We start from the raw sequence: 17931 nt of genomic DNA on the forward strand, positions 1-17931 counted from the left end.
CAGTAATCTTGCCTCGAAAATCCCCTGGGCAGAGGAGCCTAGCAGGCTACAGTCTGTGGGGTCGCCAAGAGTCATACATGACTGAGAGACCAAGCATGCACAAGCAAGGAAGGTGATGACACATGGCTGCAAGGAGAGAGTTGTCAAGTGATGGGGACAAATGAAATCAGCAAACCTGCTGACATTTGGGGACCACGGAAAACAGGAGAAGTCAGAAGGCTGTAATTCTCATTCTCAAAACAGACACAGAAAGCAGGGTCTACAGATTATAGCCTGCAAGATGGATGTCAACCCTGGGCAAGAGTCTCAAAGATACCATAAAAATATAGTTGGTGAGTGCTGGAGAAAGTCTTCACAATATACTGTTTATCTTTAAGGGAAGCACTGAGTGCTAACAGCATGAGTTCATTATGGATAAATTTATCAGATACACACCTCACTCTGTCCCCATCTGTCTCTCCCCGTTGATAAGGTGGATTCTATACTGGTAGATCATTTCATGGCAAACACACGGAGGAAAAGTGGAAACAGTGACAGATTTTATTTTCTTGAGCTACAAAATCACTGCGGATGGTGACTGCAGCCATGAAATGAAAAGACGCTTGCTCTTTGGAAAGAAAGCTATGACAAACCTAGACAGTGTATTAAAAAGTAGAGACATCACTTTGCTGACAAAGGTCCATATAGTCAAAGCTATGGTTTTTCCAGTAGTCATGTATGGATGTGAGAGTTGAACCATAAAAAAGCCTGACCACCACAGAATTGATGCTTTCAAATTGTGGTGCTGGAGAAGACTCTTGAGAGTCCCTTGGACTACAAGGAGATAAAACCAGTCAATCCTAAAAGAAATCAACCCTGAATATTCACTGGAAGGACTCATACTGAAGCTAAAGCTCTTAATACTTTGGCCACCTGATGCAAAGAGCTGACTCATTGGAAAAGACCCTGATGCTGGGAAAGATTGAAGGCAGGAGGAGAAGAGGGCGACAGAGGATGAGGTGGTTAGACGGCATCACCAACTTGATGGACGTGAATTTGAGCAAGCTCCGGGAGTGGATGATGGAAAGGGAAGCCTGGCATGCTGCAGTCCATGGGGTCACAAAGAGTCAAACATGACTTAGCAACTGAACAACAACAATAGTGGTCTATCAGACAATTAAAAGAGTTGCACAATATGTATTTGTTCATTATCTCAGGAAGGCAGCTAAGCAACACCTCATGTCATCTTTATGGGTCTAACAGAGACTAGATCTCAACTTAGGCAGGTTACAACCAATTCTGACCAGAGAGTATAAAATTATAAAAGCTACAGTCAACCCAGAGAGGGGTTTTGGAGGTCTGCTATAGGTTCTGTCTTGTTCAACAATCCATCAAGGTTTTGGAAGATACAGAAGTCATGCTTGTAAAATGTGTGGGCTTACAGGAAGCCAACAGAGAAGCCATTACCCTGGGTAACAGACCAAGGGTTCCCCAAAGTCCTCGACTGTTAAGAACCATCAGTCAAATCTAGCAAAATAAAGTCTCCTACAAACAAAGGTAAGATCTTTAACTGGGCAACAAAATAAAACCAAGTATAAATTAAACGGAATCTTTGAAGAAAAATCAAAATTAAAAAAAATTAAATAAAGGAGGTATTTGAGTTAGTAAATGTAAGTTTTTTAAAAAGACTTAGAGGAGTTTTAGTCGACAGTGAGTTCGGGATGAGTCAGTAATGCTAAGGCCATACTGAATTTCCATCCTAACGTTGTGCTTTTAAGCAGGAGAGGGCTTAGAATAAGAAGGGTGATATTCCCCAACACCACCCCATCAGGAAACCCTATTGAGTTGACCTTCAAAATGTCCAGAGTCTAACCAACTCTCACCACCACACTGATCCAAGCCCCTTTCCTTCTTACCTCAATTATTACAACCTTTGCCCCTCCTCAGTCTATTCCCACTATAGCAGCCAGACTGATGCTTCTGGAACGTAAGTCAGATCACATAAGCCCTTCGATGATTGATTCTGATTTAAAAGCAAAAGCCTGCCGTGGCTCAGCCTGTACCATTGGTGCCTGTTACTCCTCTGGGCTCATCTCTTACTCGCTGCCCCACCGGCCTCCCTGCTCTTCTTCAAACATGTCAGACAGACTCCTGCCTCAGGGGCTTTCCACTGGCTATTCCACTCACCTTGTATATAGGGAATATATGGGCACTGCTTGCCCACATACTCAGGTGGCAGGCTCTCTCACCTCCTTCAAATTTTCATCAAAAACCACCTCCTCGGGGAGTCTGCCCTCCACTCCCCCCAGTTTCCCCTGTCCTATTTTTCTCTACAGCATTCATCTTCCACAAACTATAGGATTTAACCTGTATGCTGTATCAGTTGTCTGATCCCTGTGCCAAGACGTAAATTTGATGAGGGCAGAGATTTCTGTCCATCTGTTCACTTCTGCATCTGGCATAGAGTCTGCACTTGATAAACAGGGAAGAAATAGTCCTGATCTCTTTGAAGACTGAACCACATTGGAATAGTGTTCAATTCCAGCTGAAACACTTTAAAGGTAATAGAAACTAAAGTTCATTCTGAGAGGAGCAAACTAGGGTGCTGTCAAGTACCTAAGAGACAGCTAAAGGAAGAAGAAGAAGTATCACACAGGACAGGGATCCGCTCCACAGGACCCCGAGGGTACAACTGAACCAGTGTAAGAAAGCTGTAAGGGAGCACTTTGTAGTTCCTCGTAAAAATCAATGTAGTCCAGAGGCAGATCAGTTGTTGCAGGAGGAAGTTCATTTCCTTAACATCAAAGGAGATAAGCTTGACTGAAAAACCCATTTTGCTGAGGAGATGCGGGTCCTGGCTGCAGGGCTGGACTGTGTGACTGCTGAAGTCCTGTCCATCGGCAGTCTAGGACACAACGGAACTAACTGGTAGGGTGATCAGGAGAGGGCAGAGATGACACATTTCAGAAGGAAAAAAAAAAACAAAACCAAACCAACAGATCTCAATGATTAACTGGAGAGAGGTTAAATGAGATTATCTTTAAAATGCCAAACATGGCTAAAATTTCTTAATCTAGATCAGGGTTTAGCAGTCCATGGTCCAAAATCTAGCCACTACTGGATTCAGTATGGCCCCAATCTAAAAACAATGTTAACATTTTTAAACGGCTGAATGTTTATACAAATACATACATGATATCTGACATTTTCCCTCTTAGCTCACAAAGCCTAAACTATTTACTACCTGGTCCTTTATGAAACAATTCTGCCATCTGTGATCTAGATATCTAAGCATGATAAAAGAGTGAGTTTGTGGCCTACTAAAAATGGAAGCTACATGAAGGTAGGAATGTGCCCTTTTTTCCTCTGCTGTTTGCCTAAAACTTCAACCAAGTCAGAGCAGTGGCTCAACAAATATTTACTAAATGAGTCAATGTGATAAGCAGGACAGTCAAACAGAATACCAAGTGGAAATTTAAAAAGTGTTTAAGAGACTATTACCTACTATGAATCTTGCCTATATCACACTTTACAATCCTTTTTTGGCCACATATGGGATCTGAGTTCCCTGACCAGTGATCGAACCCACACCCCCTGCATTGGAAGTGTGGAGTCTTAACCACTGGACCGCCGGGGAAACCCCAAACTTTACAATCTTTTACATCTTTGACATGTCATAAAATGAACAGAGGAAAACCCAAGATTCTCTCCATAGACTTTATAACTGAGTTATAACTGCTAACATAATATCATTCCTTTTTCTCTTCCGGTGAAGTGTTATCAGAGTAAATTGCCAATATCCATTGGATCATCGAAAAAAGCAAGCAAGTTACAAAAAAACACCTACTTCTGCTTTATTGACTACTCCAAAGCCTTTAACTGTGTGGATCACAACAAACTGTGGAAAATTCTTCAAGAGATGGGAATACCAGATCATCTGACCTGCCTCCTGAGAAATCTGTATACGGGTCAAGAAGCAACAGTTAGAACTGGACATGGAACAACAGACCAGTTCCAAATCGGGAAAGGAGTACGTCAAGGCTGCAAATTGTCACCCTGTTTGTTTAACTTATATGCAGAGCACATCATGTGAAATGAGGGGCTGGATGAAGCAAGCACAAGCTGGAATCAAGATTGCCGGGAGAAATATCAATAACCTCAGATATGCAGATGACACCACCCTTATGATAGAAAGTGAAGACTTAAAGAGCCTCTTGATGAAAGTAAAAGAGGAGAGTGAAAAAGTTGGCTTAAAACTCAACATTAGGAATGGCTGCTGCTGCTGCTGCTAAGTCGCTGCAGTCGTGTCCGACTCTGTGCCACCCCCTAGACGGCAGCCCACCAGGCTCCCCCGTCCTTGGGATTCTCCAGGCAAGAACACTGGAGTGAGTTGCCATTTCCTTCTCCAATGCATGAAAGTGAAAAGTGAAAGTGAAGTCGCCCAGTCGTGTCAGACTCTTCGCGACCCCATGGACTGCAGCCTACCAGGCTCCTCCATCCATGGGATTTTCCAGGCAAGAGTACTGGAGTGGGTTGCCATTGCCTTCTCCTTAGGAATGGCATCCGGTCCAATTACTTCATGGCAAATAGATGGTGAAAAAAATGGAAACAATGAGAGACTGTATTTTGGGGGGCTCCAAAATCACTGCACGTGGTGACTGCAGCCGTGAAATTAAAAGACGCTTGTCCCTTGGAAGGAAAGCCATGACCAACCTAGACAGCATATTAAAAAGCAGAGACATTACTTTGCCAACAAAAGTCCGTCTAGTCAAAGCTATGGTTTTTCCAGTAGTCATGTATGGATGTAAGAGTTGGATTATGAAAAAAGCTGTGTGTTGAAGAATTGATGCTTTTGAACTGTGGTGTTGGAGAAGACTCTTGAGAGTCCCTTGGATTGCAAGGAGATCCAATCAGTCCATCCTAAAGGAAATCAGTCCTGAATATTCATTGGAAGTACTGATGCTGAAGCTGAAACTCCCAATACTTTGGCCACCTGATGCGAAGAACTGACTCATTGGAAAAGGCCCTGATGCTGGGAAAGACTGAAGGCAGGAGGAGAAGGGGCCAACAGAGGATGAGATGGTTGGATGGCATCACCGACTCGACAGACATGAGTTTGACCATGCTCCGGGAGTTGGTGATGGACAGGGAAGCCTGGGGTGCTGCAGTCCACGGGGTTGCAAAGAGCTGGACACAACTGAACTTGAAAGCTAAACTCAGCCAAACAATAAATCATGTAACTTGTTAAATTTGTCAAAAATTATCCATTTACTTTCCCTGTATATTTAAAAATATAGCATAAATTTTAAAATAGTTCAGAAACAGGTTGGTAATGTGAAGGGGGAGATGTCTGCACTTGGACCTTTCAAATCACAAATAATAAGTACCAGGAAATGAGCACTATGTTAGACACTGTTCAGTACACAAACTGGTGAGGAGGTTTCTGCTCTGAAGAAATTAGATGAGAACCCCATAAACTCCTATGCAGTCAAAAACTAATTTGTGAGTTAAATTACAAGTACTACAGGGATACAGAAAAATAAAATCATTGTGAATGCACTAGACCAGGATCCTCATGGAGACAGAACTGGAGATGGGGCTGGAAAGAACAGGAGATGGCGGGAACTCCCTGGTGGTCCAGTGGTTAGGACCCTGTGCTTTCAGTGCCGAGGGCCAGGTTTCGATCCCTGGTCAGGGAACTAAGATCCCACAAGCCATATGGCACAGCCAAACACACACACACACACACACACACACACACACACACACACACACGAAGAACAGGAGATGGGCTGGGAGAGGAAGAAAAATGGGACAGGCAACCCCATATCGTGTGTGAAGACACTGACAGCTGCAAGGAGGGCTGGGAAGCGAGGGATGACGGGCAGGAACAAGGCAATTAAACCTCGATCTGGACCACCAGCAAGAGGGTTTGTATCCATGTGAAAAACAAACACATACGACTGTTATTCTCTCCAAAGAGAGAGCAACTGTAAACAGATTGGAAAACGCTGATTTTATCAGTTGTGTGCTGGACAGATCTGACAAGAACTTTAGAAGTAGACAGAGCAGACAGGACTCTATTACTGGAATTGAGTGAAGAAATTTTGTCTGGTGTAGAGGAAATTTGATTAAGTATGAAAGATAAGATTCTTGCAAAAAAAAAAAAAAGCAGCTCATAGGATGCAGTTGATTACTGATTAGAGTAAGACTAGGTCAAAGATAGTTCCAAAGATTTAAGCTGGGAAGTACAACCTTGAAAGAATGAGAACTTGAGAACAGAACTGTAAAGGGAACCAGACAGCTTTCATCTTACACAAGTGAAAACAGAGGTTCCAGGGAGAGTGGCTCAGTGCCAAGGAAGGATAAGAGACAAGAGGAAGGATTACTGAAGGAGACACAGGCGTGGGGCTCAGCAGCTCAGTGGCCAGATGGGAGGACGGGATCTCTAAGGATGTGGGTGCAGGTTTTATGCCACGAATTACAAATTTAATGATATTATCTGGCCAAACCAACTGCATAACCAGACGTTTCAGAATATTCAGCATGAATGCTCCAAATATGGTCAGTCCAAGCTGCAGAAGACAACTTCGCTGAGGAATTATATGGTTTAAAAAAAAAAAAAGCCTCCAGAATAACTCAGAGCCAAGAGAATACAGTAAACGTGAGTTCCAGGTTTCAGGACCTGACCTCAGCATTCAGGTTGGCATGTGTATTACACAAAATGAAATATATATAACCCCTTTCTGAAATACAATGGCAGCTCTTCTGCTTCCCTTGTTATATTTTTAGTTTATCAGGCATTTTTTAAAAACTTAATCAATTCTGTTCCATTCAAACTTTTGTTATCCCAGCATCCAATGATTTCAAGACTTTAAAACACCCACAAGAAGATCTTACCGTTCTTAGTACTGTCGAAAACAACAACTGAGACATTAGTGGAAGGGTTTTTTGGTTTTGCAACGTTGAATACATCACTGGCAGAATGAAAAGAAGGATAAAGAGATGGCAGGTCCTTCAGTGTGATGTTGGCGGGCAGGGCTGGGTCCAGGACAAGCATTGGCACCTTAATGCAGTGCGTCAGCAAACACTCCAGAGGCTTCTCACTGGAAAGACACGAACAAGCTCACAACTACATGCCTGAAAAATGTAAACAAGGCTGAGAAGCCCACTGGTTACTACTAAATTTTACAGATGTTTCTTCTGTGTTTTTATTTAAAAATCATAAATGCTCAATAAGCAAGGAGTTCTATTTCAAGAATATAAAAATTTAGTAAGTTAGCAAGTATGGTAGAAAATTATTAAACAAGTGCAACTCAAAAGATAGAGCTTTCAAACTCCTATTAATAAAATAAGACTGCCACAAAATTTACTAACTCAAAGATGTACAAGAAATTAAGCATTTCATTACTATTGTTTTCAACATTATCTGTAACTCCAATAAAGCCCATTATTAGACAGATTAGGAAGTAGATAAATTCTGGTTAACAATGTCATCTTATCAGATACAGTTTACCAATTCCAACTAGAATACAACTGAGTACACTGAATATAACAAGACACAATGCAAACAAAAGCAAATGTGACAAGGTATGATGAATTTACATGAAATATTCCTGCCTAAACATAAGAAATACCCAGAATAACAGTCAATGGACACAGAGAATTCAGAATGTAGGAGCTATGACTAGTTAATAAACAATACATGAAATTGTGCAACCTCATCAATGGTCAAAGAAATGCAAAGAAAACGATGACCTTTAGCTTACTAAATTAGAACCCCTCAAAATATGAAGAGGCAATGTTTGTCTAAGTGTAGCATGCCTACCCTTCTCAAACTCTGCAGTGTCCCTCCAGATGAATTCCCCATTTCCTCTTTGCAAAAGCAATTTGCTAATATATACACATATATTATGTATACATATGGGCTTCCCTGGTGGCTCAGATGGTAAAGAATCTGCCTGCAATGCAGGAGACCTAGCTTTGATCCCTGGGTCAGAAAGATCCCCTGGAGAAGGGAATGGCAACCCACTCCAGTGTTCTTGCCTGGAGAACTCCATGGACAGAGCAGCCTAGTGGGCTATAATCCATAGGGTCACAAACAGTCAGACAAGACTGAGCGACTAACACACACACACACCCCTATACTTCCATCAGACCCATGAAAACACACATATGCTTCTTCCTAAGTAGTTTATGTCCAGGAATGTAGTCCAAGTAGAAGAGAAACAAAAACAGGAAAAACAAACAAACCCACACACAGAAAATGCCACAGACCCACATATAGCATCAATAGTGAAAATACAGCAGTTCCCAACATTTAGCAAATTATAGTATACTTTATGGAATATTATATAACTATTAAAATGGATAAGTAAGAAGTAGTAAGATAACATAGAAATATATATGATTACATAAAACAAAAAACAGAATACAAAACTGTACAGATTAGAAATTGTTTACTATAAAACCATGCAAGAAAAGGAAATAAGAAAACGATCATAATTGTGGAGTGAAGGCCACAGAATTATGTGAGCTTGTTCTTTTCTTTCCTCTTGACCTTTCTGTAATGTTGCTTTAATTTAAAAGTCATTTAAAAATAACTATTAGCAATAGATATTTATAAATAAATATGCATAATTAACATTAAGAGATGATTCAGAAGGCACTTCTGGATCACTTCTATGAATAACTCTTCTATTTTAAGTCTGATGGTTCAGTGGGCAAGTGGCAGTTAACAGATTTCCGCTTGTTCATGAGACAGTCTTGTGTTAAGGGCCTATTTAACGTCAGGTACGATTCCAATGAAGAAAAATAATCTGATTCTTGTCATTGGGTTAAATCTCCTTCCCAAATCCTTAGATATAAGACATATGATTATGTTGGCTTTTAAAGATAAGGAAATATACATTGAACACATAATTAAACAATGGACATAGATTCTATAAATGAAAACACTACGTATAAGTTAGATTTGAGTGGACCAAGAGAAGAGCACATCAAGACAGATGAATAGAAAGGGCAAAGAAGAAAAATGTTACCTAATGCATCTAGAAACGATAAAACTCTGGTTACCTACAACAACAATAATCAGAGCTCTCAACCAACTCTACCTTTGTGTTCTCATCTGATGTATGCACTTCATTTAGGGAAGAGTGACTGCAGAAGAGTGACTGAACAGGAGCAACAGAGTAAGCAAAAAATACTGTATAGCCAACAAAAGCAAGGGAGAAAAATCTGGGCATTTCACTTCACTCCTTTGATTTTCACTCCTGAGAGGAAAATCAAAATGCTTACCTCTTCTTGGTTGGTTCTGTTGTGTTCTTCCCAAGGATTTCTCTAGTGAAAGGAAACAGATTTCATTACACACGCATGGACAAGTGTTAGCCTTACATGAGAATATGAGGGAACTTAACAACATTGATTTTCCTGGTTACTTCACAAGGACCAACCAGTAGGTTAAGAAGTACTGTACTGTGTATAATATTTATGCATAATAAATTCTACATTTTAATAAGATACGTTCAACTAATATTATCATGTCCCATCCACAGTAACCAGGAAAATTTACTTAAAATATAAGCTTTTACGTTTTACTAGTAAAACTGGTACGAGGCTATCAAAGTCATTTTCATGCACAGAGAGAACAGAGAGAGACAGACAAATGTGTTGCAGTATAACAGGGCCAAAGACCTGCAACTGGGGTGCACCTATAACATTTACAAAAAAATGAATAGGGGAATTCCCAGTAAATACTCCTGAGGAATCAAAGGGGAAACTATATCAGCCAGACCTCTGGTTCAGAAGGTTCTCCAGAAACCCACTGTACTTTTCCCAGATAAAGTAAATAAAATAATCAAAATTCCATTAAAACAACTACCCAGGTTTCTAATTCCATAGTGTAGAGTTTGATATTAAAAAGGGTGACAAATATACTCTTTACTACCTTCATCAAATGGAAGAAAAGTTATGTCTGCAGGTCTGTTTTATTTCCAAGGGACTAATCTAGCCGTCTTGCATAATAAAACCTTACTTCATGAAACTATCACACCTGGGACTCAGGCTAAATGAGAAGGAAGACCAGGGCTCCCTTGGGTGGCTCCTCCACCTTTAGGCCCTCAGAGACCTGGAGCACCACGTTCATGAGACAGTGGCCACCTGGCAGGGTAAGGCCAGGATCTCGCCAAAGTAGCCAAGTCCTCGTTGGGCACCAAGAAACAAAGGTCGGATGCATGACTGCCAGAATCTTGCAAAGGCATGAACTTGAGATGCAGATTCGTGTTTGAACAACAATGTGAGCATCATCTTACCTCCTGAAATGTAATGTAACTTATAACTGTAGAACGTGCTGTGTTTTGTTCTCTAACAATACAATCAGTTTTACCTCATTGCTTTCTGCTCCTCCTCCATCTGTTCTCTGACTTGCTGCAGCTCTTTCAGCAGTTCAAGATCTGTGCCATTCACCCAGGTGTAAACCACGTCAATCGGCATGGGCAGACAGAGCCTAGGGAAACCCATAAGTCCTCCGGCTTATACGCATTTTTCCAATATATTTGGGAATAAGAAGAGCATACAGGGATTAAGCTCAGAGGTTATGGAGAATATCAACAAAAAGGTAATCCAACCATGGGGCATATCACAGACTTGCATGTTTTGAAACTGTGGCTGAGGCAGTAATATTTACTGAGGACCTTCTCTGTGAGCTGCATTCTGCTAGATGCTTGATGTAGTTTTGCATCATTTGATCATCACAACTACCCTGTAAAGAGACTGCTGTCCTTTCCATTTTAAGACTGTAGAGGAGGTCTTGGAAGCTCAAACTGCTACATTCTCAGTTTATCAAATAAGGAAGCTGGGATACAAATGCAGCCAAACACAGAAAAGAAATCAGAAGCTTAAACAAAATGACCCCAAAAAAGTCAGTCAGCAGTCCACAATGTTGGGGCTTCCCTTGTGGCTCAGCTGGTAAAGAATCCGCCTGCAATGTGGGAGACCTGGGTTTGATCCCTGGGTTGGGAAGATGCCCTGGAGAAGGGAAAGGCTACCCACTCCAGTATTCTGGCCTGGAGAATTCCATGGACTGTATAGGCCATGGGGTCAAAAAGAGTTGAACACAACTGAGCGACTTTCACTTTCACTTTCCACAACAAAGACCTGCCCATTTAATGCTACAGACTTCCCATTCTCTGTTGCCCCCAAGCCAGGCCCCTCCCAATCCTGTTTGCTGGACTCTGTTTTTTTCTTTTTTCATAGCAGTAATCTCCTAACATATTAAATAACTGACACGCTACATATATCAGTAATTCATATGTGCCTCCCCTAGAATGTAAGCTCCAGGGCAGCAGGAATTGCACCTGCTTTGTTCCCTAAAGTACCCTGCAGACTAGGATTTGTGCCTGGCAGGTAGGAGCTCGATGATTTACTTGAGACACTAGCATAGAAGACCTTCCCAAACCTGCTCGATTTTTCCCTTACTATCTATCATACCCCTGACCTAAGGAGTCAGTGAAGGGAAAGTCACTCAGTTGTGTCTGACTCTTTGCAACCCCAGGGACTGTAGCCTGCCAGGCTCCTCTGTCCATGGAATTCTCCAGGCAAGAACACTGGAGTGGGTAGCCGTTCCCTTCTCCAGGGGATCTTCCCAACCCGCGGATCAAACCCAGGTCTCCCACATTGCAGGCAGATTCTTTACCGTCTGAGCCACCAGAGAAGCCCAGATGTCAGGCAGGCTTTTAATCCCTGAATGTCCTGTCTAAGCTCCATCTCAGGTTTCACCCCTGTTAAAAGTTTTCTCCTCCTTTCCTTCATCAACTTACCAAGATCCTACCCATCTTTCAGAGCCTGCTCTGGAGCTACACTACAGAGTTCATGGTAACGTAAGACATATTTTGGATGATTCTGTTTCAGGTTTGATCTTTTCCAAGGAACACTACACTTTCAGGGTTATTTTTTTTAGGGGATATGAGGCCAAGGACCCAAGCTTACCCTCCTTTTTGTCTTCCTCACAGGTCAGGCACAGGATCTGGCCCCTAGTGCACAAAGGGCTCCAAAGACTAAAATGTTTGACAATCTTTGTTTTGGCCACAGGTTAATAATCTCAGGGGGAAATAATGCAGTTTGGGAGATAAAGCATTCAAATTATGGAAGGAAGAAAATAAAGTGATAATACTTCTAGCTTAAAAGAAGATGAGATGACTGGATGAAAGAAGTGTTTATCCACTGATTGAATAAATATTTTCTGAGCCCTAGTATGTGCCGTCCCAGGCACTGTTCTAAGTGCTGGGGACTCAGCACAGACCACAATGCATGCCTTCATGAGGCCTACATTCTAGAAAGGTGAAGACAGGAAATAAACCAAATAAATGAAGTCAGATGATATTCAATGTTATGGAGCAGAAAAGGGGGAATATACAGTGTGTCTAGGTCTTGTGTGTATGTGTGTGTGTGTGTGGGGAGTCAGTTTTAAATAAGGAGATCAGAGATGGCCTAACTGGGAAGGTTGGCATTTCAGTAAAGAGGTAAAGGAAGTGAGGAAGTCGCCATGTAGGCAACTGGGCAAGGAGAGCCCAGAGAAGGGAAATGTCCTATGCAAATGCCCTGAGGCAGCTGCTTATCTGGCATGGTTAAAGAATGAGAGGCCAGTGTGACAGAGACAAACAGGAGCAAAGGGAAGAATCTAAGAAGAGACGAGAGTTAAAGAGGTATCAGGGGACCCAGAGTTTCATGGGGAAAAATGTGGAATCGATCACCTCATACTCAGGCACGAGTGACAGCTGCACATCCACGAGTCCTCCCGTCAAGGTGCATCACTGCCTGCAGAATGAAATCTAAACTCCTTCATATTCCATACCTCGTGCTCTAGACGTGCCAGCTACATGCCCTTTACCCAAACAGGGTGCAGGCTGCTGTACCTCTGAACACACTTCTCCCTCTGCTTAGAATATCCTTTCTTTCATGCTTCTTTTAACTACTTCCTCATTCCCCAAACGCCCTCTTCCCTCACCTCGCACAAAGAAAATGTACTGTTTAACAGGCACCTTCCGCTGTACTCCATACTCTAAGGAGTCCTTAGCACACCAGTTGTGCTATTTTTGTCTTCCACTACACTGAGCATCTCTAAGGCAGAAATGGTGTCATGCGTTCTGTGCCCATCTTCATTAATTACTTCCTCTCCCATACACTCTCAGGCTCTCTCTCCCTACTGTCATGATATGCAAACACTACCTTCTCTTGATTTTCTTCTGCATGTTTCTATATGGATGGTTTCGAACGTCAGCAGACATCAGAAGCACCTACAGGACTTGCTGGACAGGTGGCTAGGCTCCATCTACAGAGTCTCTCATTGATTAGGTCTGGACTGGGGGCCCCAGAAACTGCATTCCTAGCAAGTTTCCAGGTAATGCCAATGCTGCTGGTCCAGAAACTCACTTAGAACTACTGACTTGTATGTAGATTATAGTTCACATTTTTTTAATTAAAATAAATAAATAAATTAAAGCCTGCCCCACTAAAATATCACTTCTGTGTGAGGTCAGTGAGTTCCTCCTGTTCAACACTATGTGCCTAGGAATAGTGCCTGAGACACAGTGGGGTTTAATATGCATTTATTGTCTAAATAACTATCAGTTCATTCCCTCAACATAAACAGTGGTCTCTTCTATTAAAAAAAAAAAAGCTTCACATTACCCCCATGTAAGTTAGGTCACAGGTGGTCTATGTTTAGACAAAAAATTAACAACAACAACAAAAAATCCCACTTAAGTGACATATTTTAGAAAGGCTTTTAAAAAGGAAGGAGAAATCTGCACATTCCAAAGTTTTCCTGTAAAACTATCTGCTATTAAAGATCGTTTTAATAGTCAAGAGATTATCTTTACAAGCTCAACCAAGGAAAGCAACATTAAATATATAATGCATTTATGTCCTGGCTCTTCTAGTAAGACTGTATATTACATGATCAACCTAACTCTCTGGTGTTAAACTGACAACCCTGAGAAGATCCTGTGATCTGCCCCTGGCCAGTGAGTCAGTTGTTTTTCTACTTATTAGACATGGTCACAGTGAGTCTGAGGCTTTCATTCTAACCACAGACCACTATCTTAGTCTCCAGATGAGAAGGAAGCCTTTATCTTAGAGCTGAAGACTAAGTAAGTGATCTATGATTCAGAACCAAAGCCGTGGTGACAGTGATACCACTCTTATTTTAATCACTTTAGTTTAAGTGAATATGAAGGCACTTAATAGTCCCTTGGTTCTACATTCCATAAAGCAGAGAAGAAAACTTAGAACATAAATAGCATCTGAGAACCAAAGCTGGAAGAGATTTTACACTTAATCTAATATTTGCATTTTAGAGATGACAAAACTGAGCCTCAGAGAGATTTAATGCCTCACAATTAGTAGCAGTACATAATTTATACATTCACTTGATATTGGCATATAGAATGGGATTTTTTTTCATTCAGGAACAACATTAAAAAGACATGCAGAAACACTAGCAAAACACTGAAAACTTCCTATAAAAATTATGGCTAGGAGCCTGGTAGGCTACAGTCTGTGGGGTCGCCACGACTGAGCGACTTCACTTTCACTTTTCCTTTTCATGCACTGGAGAAGGTAATGGCAACCCACTACAGTGTTCTTGCCTGGAGAATCCCGTGGACAGGGGAGCCTGGTGGGCTGCCGTCTATGGGGTCGCACAGAGTCAGACACGACTGAAGCGACTTAGCAGCAGCAGAGCATATGATGTTACGGTGTTTTTCTTCAGTTGCTAAGTCATGTCTGACTCTTTGCAATCCCATGGACTGCAGCACACCAGGCCTCCCTGTCCCTCACTATCTGCTAGAGTTTGCCCAAGTTCACGCCCACTGAACTGGTGATGCTATCCAACCATCAACATCCATGTAATATTACCTTTTCTTGTCATCATCAAAATTAGGTAATTTTGAAATATCCCTGCATAAAAATCAAACTACATTTTAATGCAACCTAAAATTAGGAGGGGCTTCCCTAGTTCCTCAGCAGTAAAGAATCCGCCTGCAATACAGGAGACTCAGGTTTGAGCCCTGGGTCAGGAAGACCCCCTGCAGAAGGAAATGGCAACCCACTCCAGAATTCTTGCCTGGGAAATCCCACGGACAGAGGAGCATCATGGGCTACAGTCCTTGGGGGTCACAAAGAGTTAGCAACTAAACAACAACAAAATTATAAGACGAAATACTGAGAACACACACTCTTAGAAAGAGAACATGATTAAAACAGCTGACCTCAGTATCTAGATTGTGTGAGCTAATTTTCCTTCTAAAAGTTTTGAGGCTTTTGTCAAGGCTGAGAGGTGTGCGTCAGTGCACAATCAGCATGCAGCACAGCATCAGACAGAGTAGGCTGAGTATTCACAAATGCTGGGGTAAAAAAAGACAGCCATTTTGAGCTTTTCTTAGGACAATCAGCGTTGTTAAAATAAAAACTGGAGAAGTAGGAAAATTATGTCTCATTACGAATCCGTCAATGCAATAGTTCTCATAGTGTGGTCACCAAACCAGCAGTTTCAGTATCACCAGTGAACTTTTTAAGACATGAAAATTCTCTGTACCCCTGAGACCTGCAGATGCATAAACTCTGGAGGTGGGGAGAAACTCCATTTTGTCAAGCCCTCTGTGGAATTCTGCTGCACACTGAAGCTTGAGAACTGCTATGTTAAGGAATGATTTTAAAACTTTTTAGGGTCCAGACACTTCACACTCTTAAAAATTCTTAAGGAGCCCCAAAGCTTGTTTAAAGGTTGTAAATACCCACACTTGCCATTTTCAAAAATTAGTCAAGACATTCAAAAAATACTAATTCATTTTAAAACAACAGTAAATCCCTTCATGTGCTGTTTTAAATGAAAACAGTAATACTTTTCAAAAAACAAAACAAAAATTCAGTGAAAGGCATTGCTTTACATTTCTCCACATCTCTTTAATGACTTAGGAGAAGCAAGGAAGTGTTTCGATCTTCGGTATTCCACCTGTTCCCAGATGTTGTTTGGGTTGAAGAAAACTCAGGCTTACAGATACACAGTTGGAAAGGGAAGGGGTATTTTAATAGCCTTTTCAAACAGTGGTGGATATTATTTGATACCACACCAAAGTAAGTGGTAGTTTCTTAAAAATCAGCTGCAATGTATAATCTGAAACCATATTAATGAACTTTTTGTGCTTTTACATTAAAATCCATTGGTCTTTCTTGCACACTGAATGGCTTTTATCTGTGTAAAATTCTATAACATCAATACATTGGTTATCTGGAAGACAAAAGCTTACTGAGTTACGCAGCTCAGCCAAATGGTGATGTATTTCCTTAATTTTCTTACATAATATTAACAAATGTGATTTTCTTGGATAATGCTGCAAATCTAATCAAAGACGTCTTTATATAATACTGTGAAATGTTAGGCTCACAGGGGTGGAAACAAGTTTTCTTAAAATTCTAATTTTTACTTGAAAGCTCAAATTTTATCATTGGCAATAATTACTTTGTTCTTTCCCTTGAAACACAGGAATGCTTTGTTCACTGCAAAGAAAATACCTGCCAAATATAACCAAGCCTGAGTATTGACACTGTCATCTGTCCTTTCAAGTAATAACAATGGTGATCCATGAAATAAACCAAGTTCAGGTTGCAACTCAAAACAATGCCATGAGGGCTTTTCCTCAAGACAGTCACCATCTGGTGCTTGAAGTGTGCTTTCCATTGCATCACACACAACATTAAGAAAATGTGTACTCACAGGGTCAAGATATAATCAAATTAACGTTTCAGGAACATTCTTAAGCAAACTCAGCATTTTTCAGACCCCTGCAGATATGTGGTAGTGGTGTTTCAATTTTACCCACCATGGCTTTTACATGATGAGTGCAAATGTCAATGCAATAAAAAAGGCAAATAACACCTCAGTGCTGTCATAAAAGTAGCTTTGGTTCCACTGCCCCTCCCTCCACTGCCCCCCACCACCTGGGTCTTTGGAAACTGCTGTTTTAAGAGCTCCTAAGAGAAAGATCCATCTAGTCAAGGCTATGGTTTTTCCAGTGGTCATGTATGGATATGAGAGTTGGACGGTGAAGAAAGCTGACCACTGAAGAATTGATGCTTTTGAACTGTGGTGTTGGAGAAGACTCTTGAGAGTCCCTTGGACTGCAAGGAGATCCAACCAGTCCATCCTAAAGGAGATCAGTCCTGGGTGTTCATTGGAAGGACTGATGTTGAAGCTGAAACTCCAATACTTTGGCCACCTCATGTGAAGAGTTGACTCATTGGAAAAGACCCTAATGCTGGGAAGGATTGGGGGCAGGAGGAGAAGGGGACGACAGATGGTTGGATGGCATCACCGACTCGATGGACATGGGTTTGGGTAAACTCCAGGAGTTGGTGATGGACAGGGAGGCCTGGCATGCTGCAATTCATGGGGTCACAAAGAGTCAGACATGACTGAGCGACTGAACTGAACTGAACTGAAGAGAAAGATCTAGAGTTTCCCTACTTCCTCAGGTACTTGTTGATAAGCTCTCTCCCCTACTTGACTGAAAAATGCTATATAGTAGGAAGTCAGATCTCAGCATCTAAAACAGAGTAGGGCTCAAAGATTCAACCTTAATTGAAGGAGCAAATTCAGGGATGCCATTCATATACAGGATGCTTTAAGGACTAAAGAGTAAAGCTTTAAGTGAACTCAAGGCATCCCACAGCCCTTCCCTGCTGAGATGTTCAGGACCATAATAGTGCATACATCTAAGTCTAATTGGCATAGGTTTTTTAAAAAAATACATATTTGATAGGAATCACATAGGTACTCATAACAAGTGGATGGAGGCTCCAAGCAGTAATTCTAAACAGAAACATGAGCTTCATATAAATTGCTGATGTAGTCTAGAGGCACTCCCAGAAAATGTTCGAGGTGCACCAATCAACACC

At 41.4% G+C, this 17931-nt stretch overlaps 1 protein-coding gene across 9 annotated transcripts in view; it reads right to left on the reverse strand.

Moving 5' to 3' along the window:
• The window catches only part of GNPTAB (N-acetylglucosamine-1-phosphate transferase subunits alpha and beta), an 80890-nt gene that overhangs the window by 30720 nt on the left and 32239 nt on the right, over positions 1–17931 (reverse strand). For 4 of the 9 annotated variants that reach the window (XR_014083452.1, XM_081595547.1, XM_081595551.1 and 1 more), the window contains exons 3-5: positions 10364–10483; positions 9277–9318; positions 6880–7085 (exon numbers count right to left, since the gene is read on the reverse strand). Coding sequence is in view for 7 of the 9 variants with exons in the window: in XM_081595544.1 (XP_081451670.1) it covers positions 6880–7085; positions 9277–9318; positions 10364–10483 (368 nt within the window). In the remaining 2 variants the exon portion in view is untranslated. Of the gene's footprint in view, positions 1–6879; positions 7086–9276; positions 9319–10363; positions 10509–16750; positions 16904–17931 lie in introns of those variants that run through there. The other 5 variants (XR_014083453.1, XM_081595548.1, XM_081595550.1 and 2 more) reach the window with 3 other exon arrangements.

This window comes from Giraffa tippelskirchi, chromosome 4, assembly GCF_054371585.1.
Source record: "Giraffa tippelskirchi isolate mGirTip1 chromosome 4, T2T-mGirTip1v1.2.pri, whole genome shotgun sequence".
Lineage (NCBI taxonomy): Eukaryota > Metazoa > Chordata > Mammalia > Artiodactyla > Giraffidae > Giraffa > Giraffa tippelskirchi.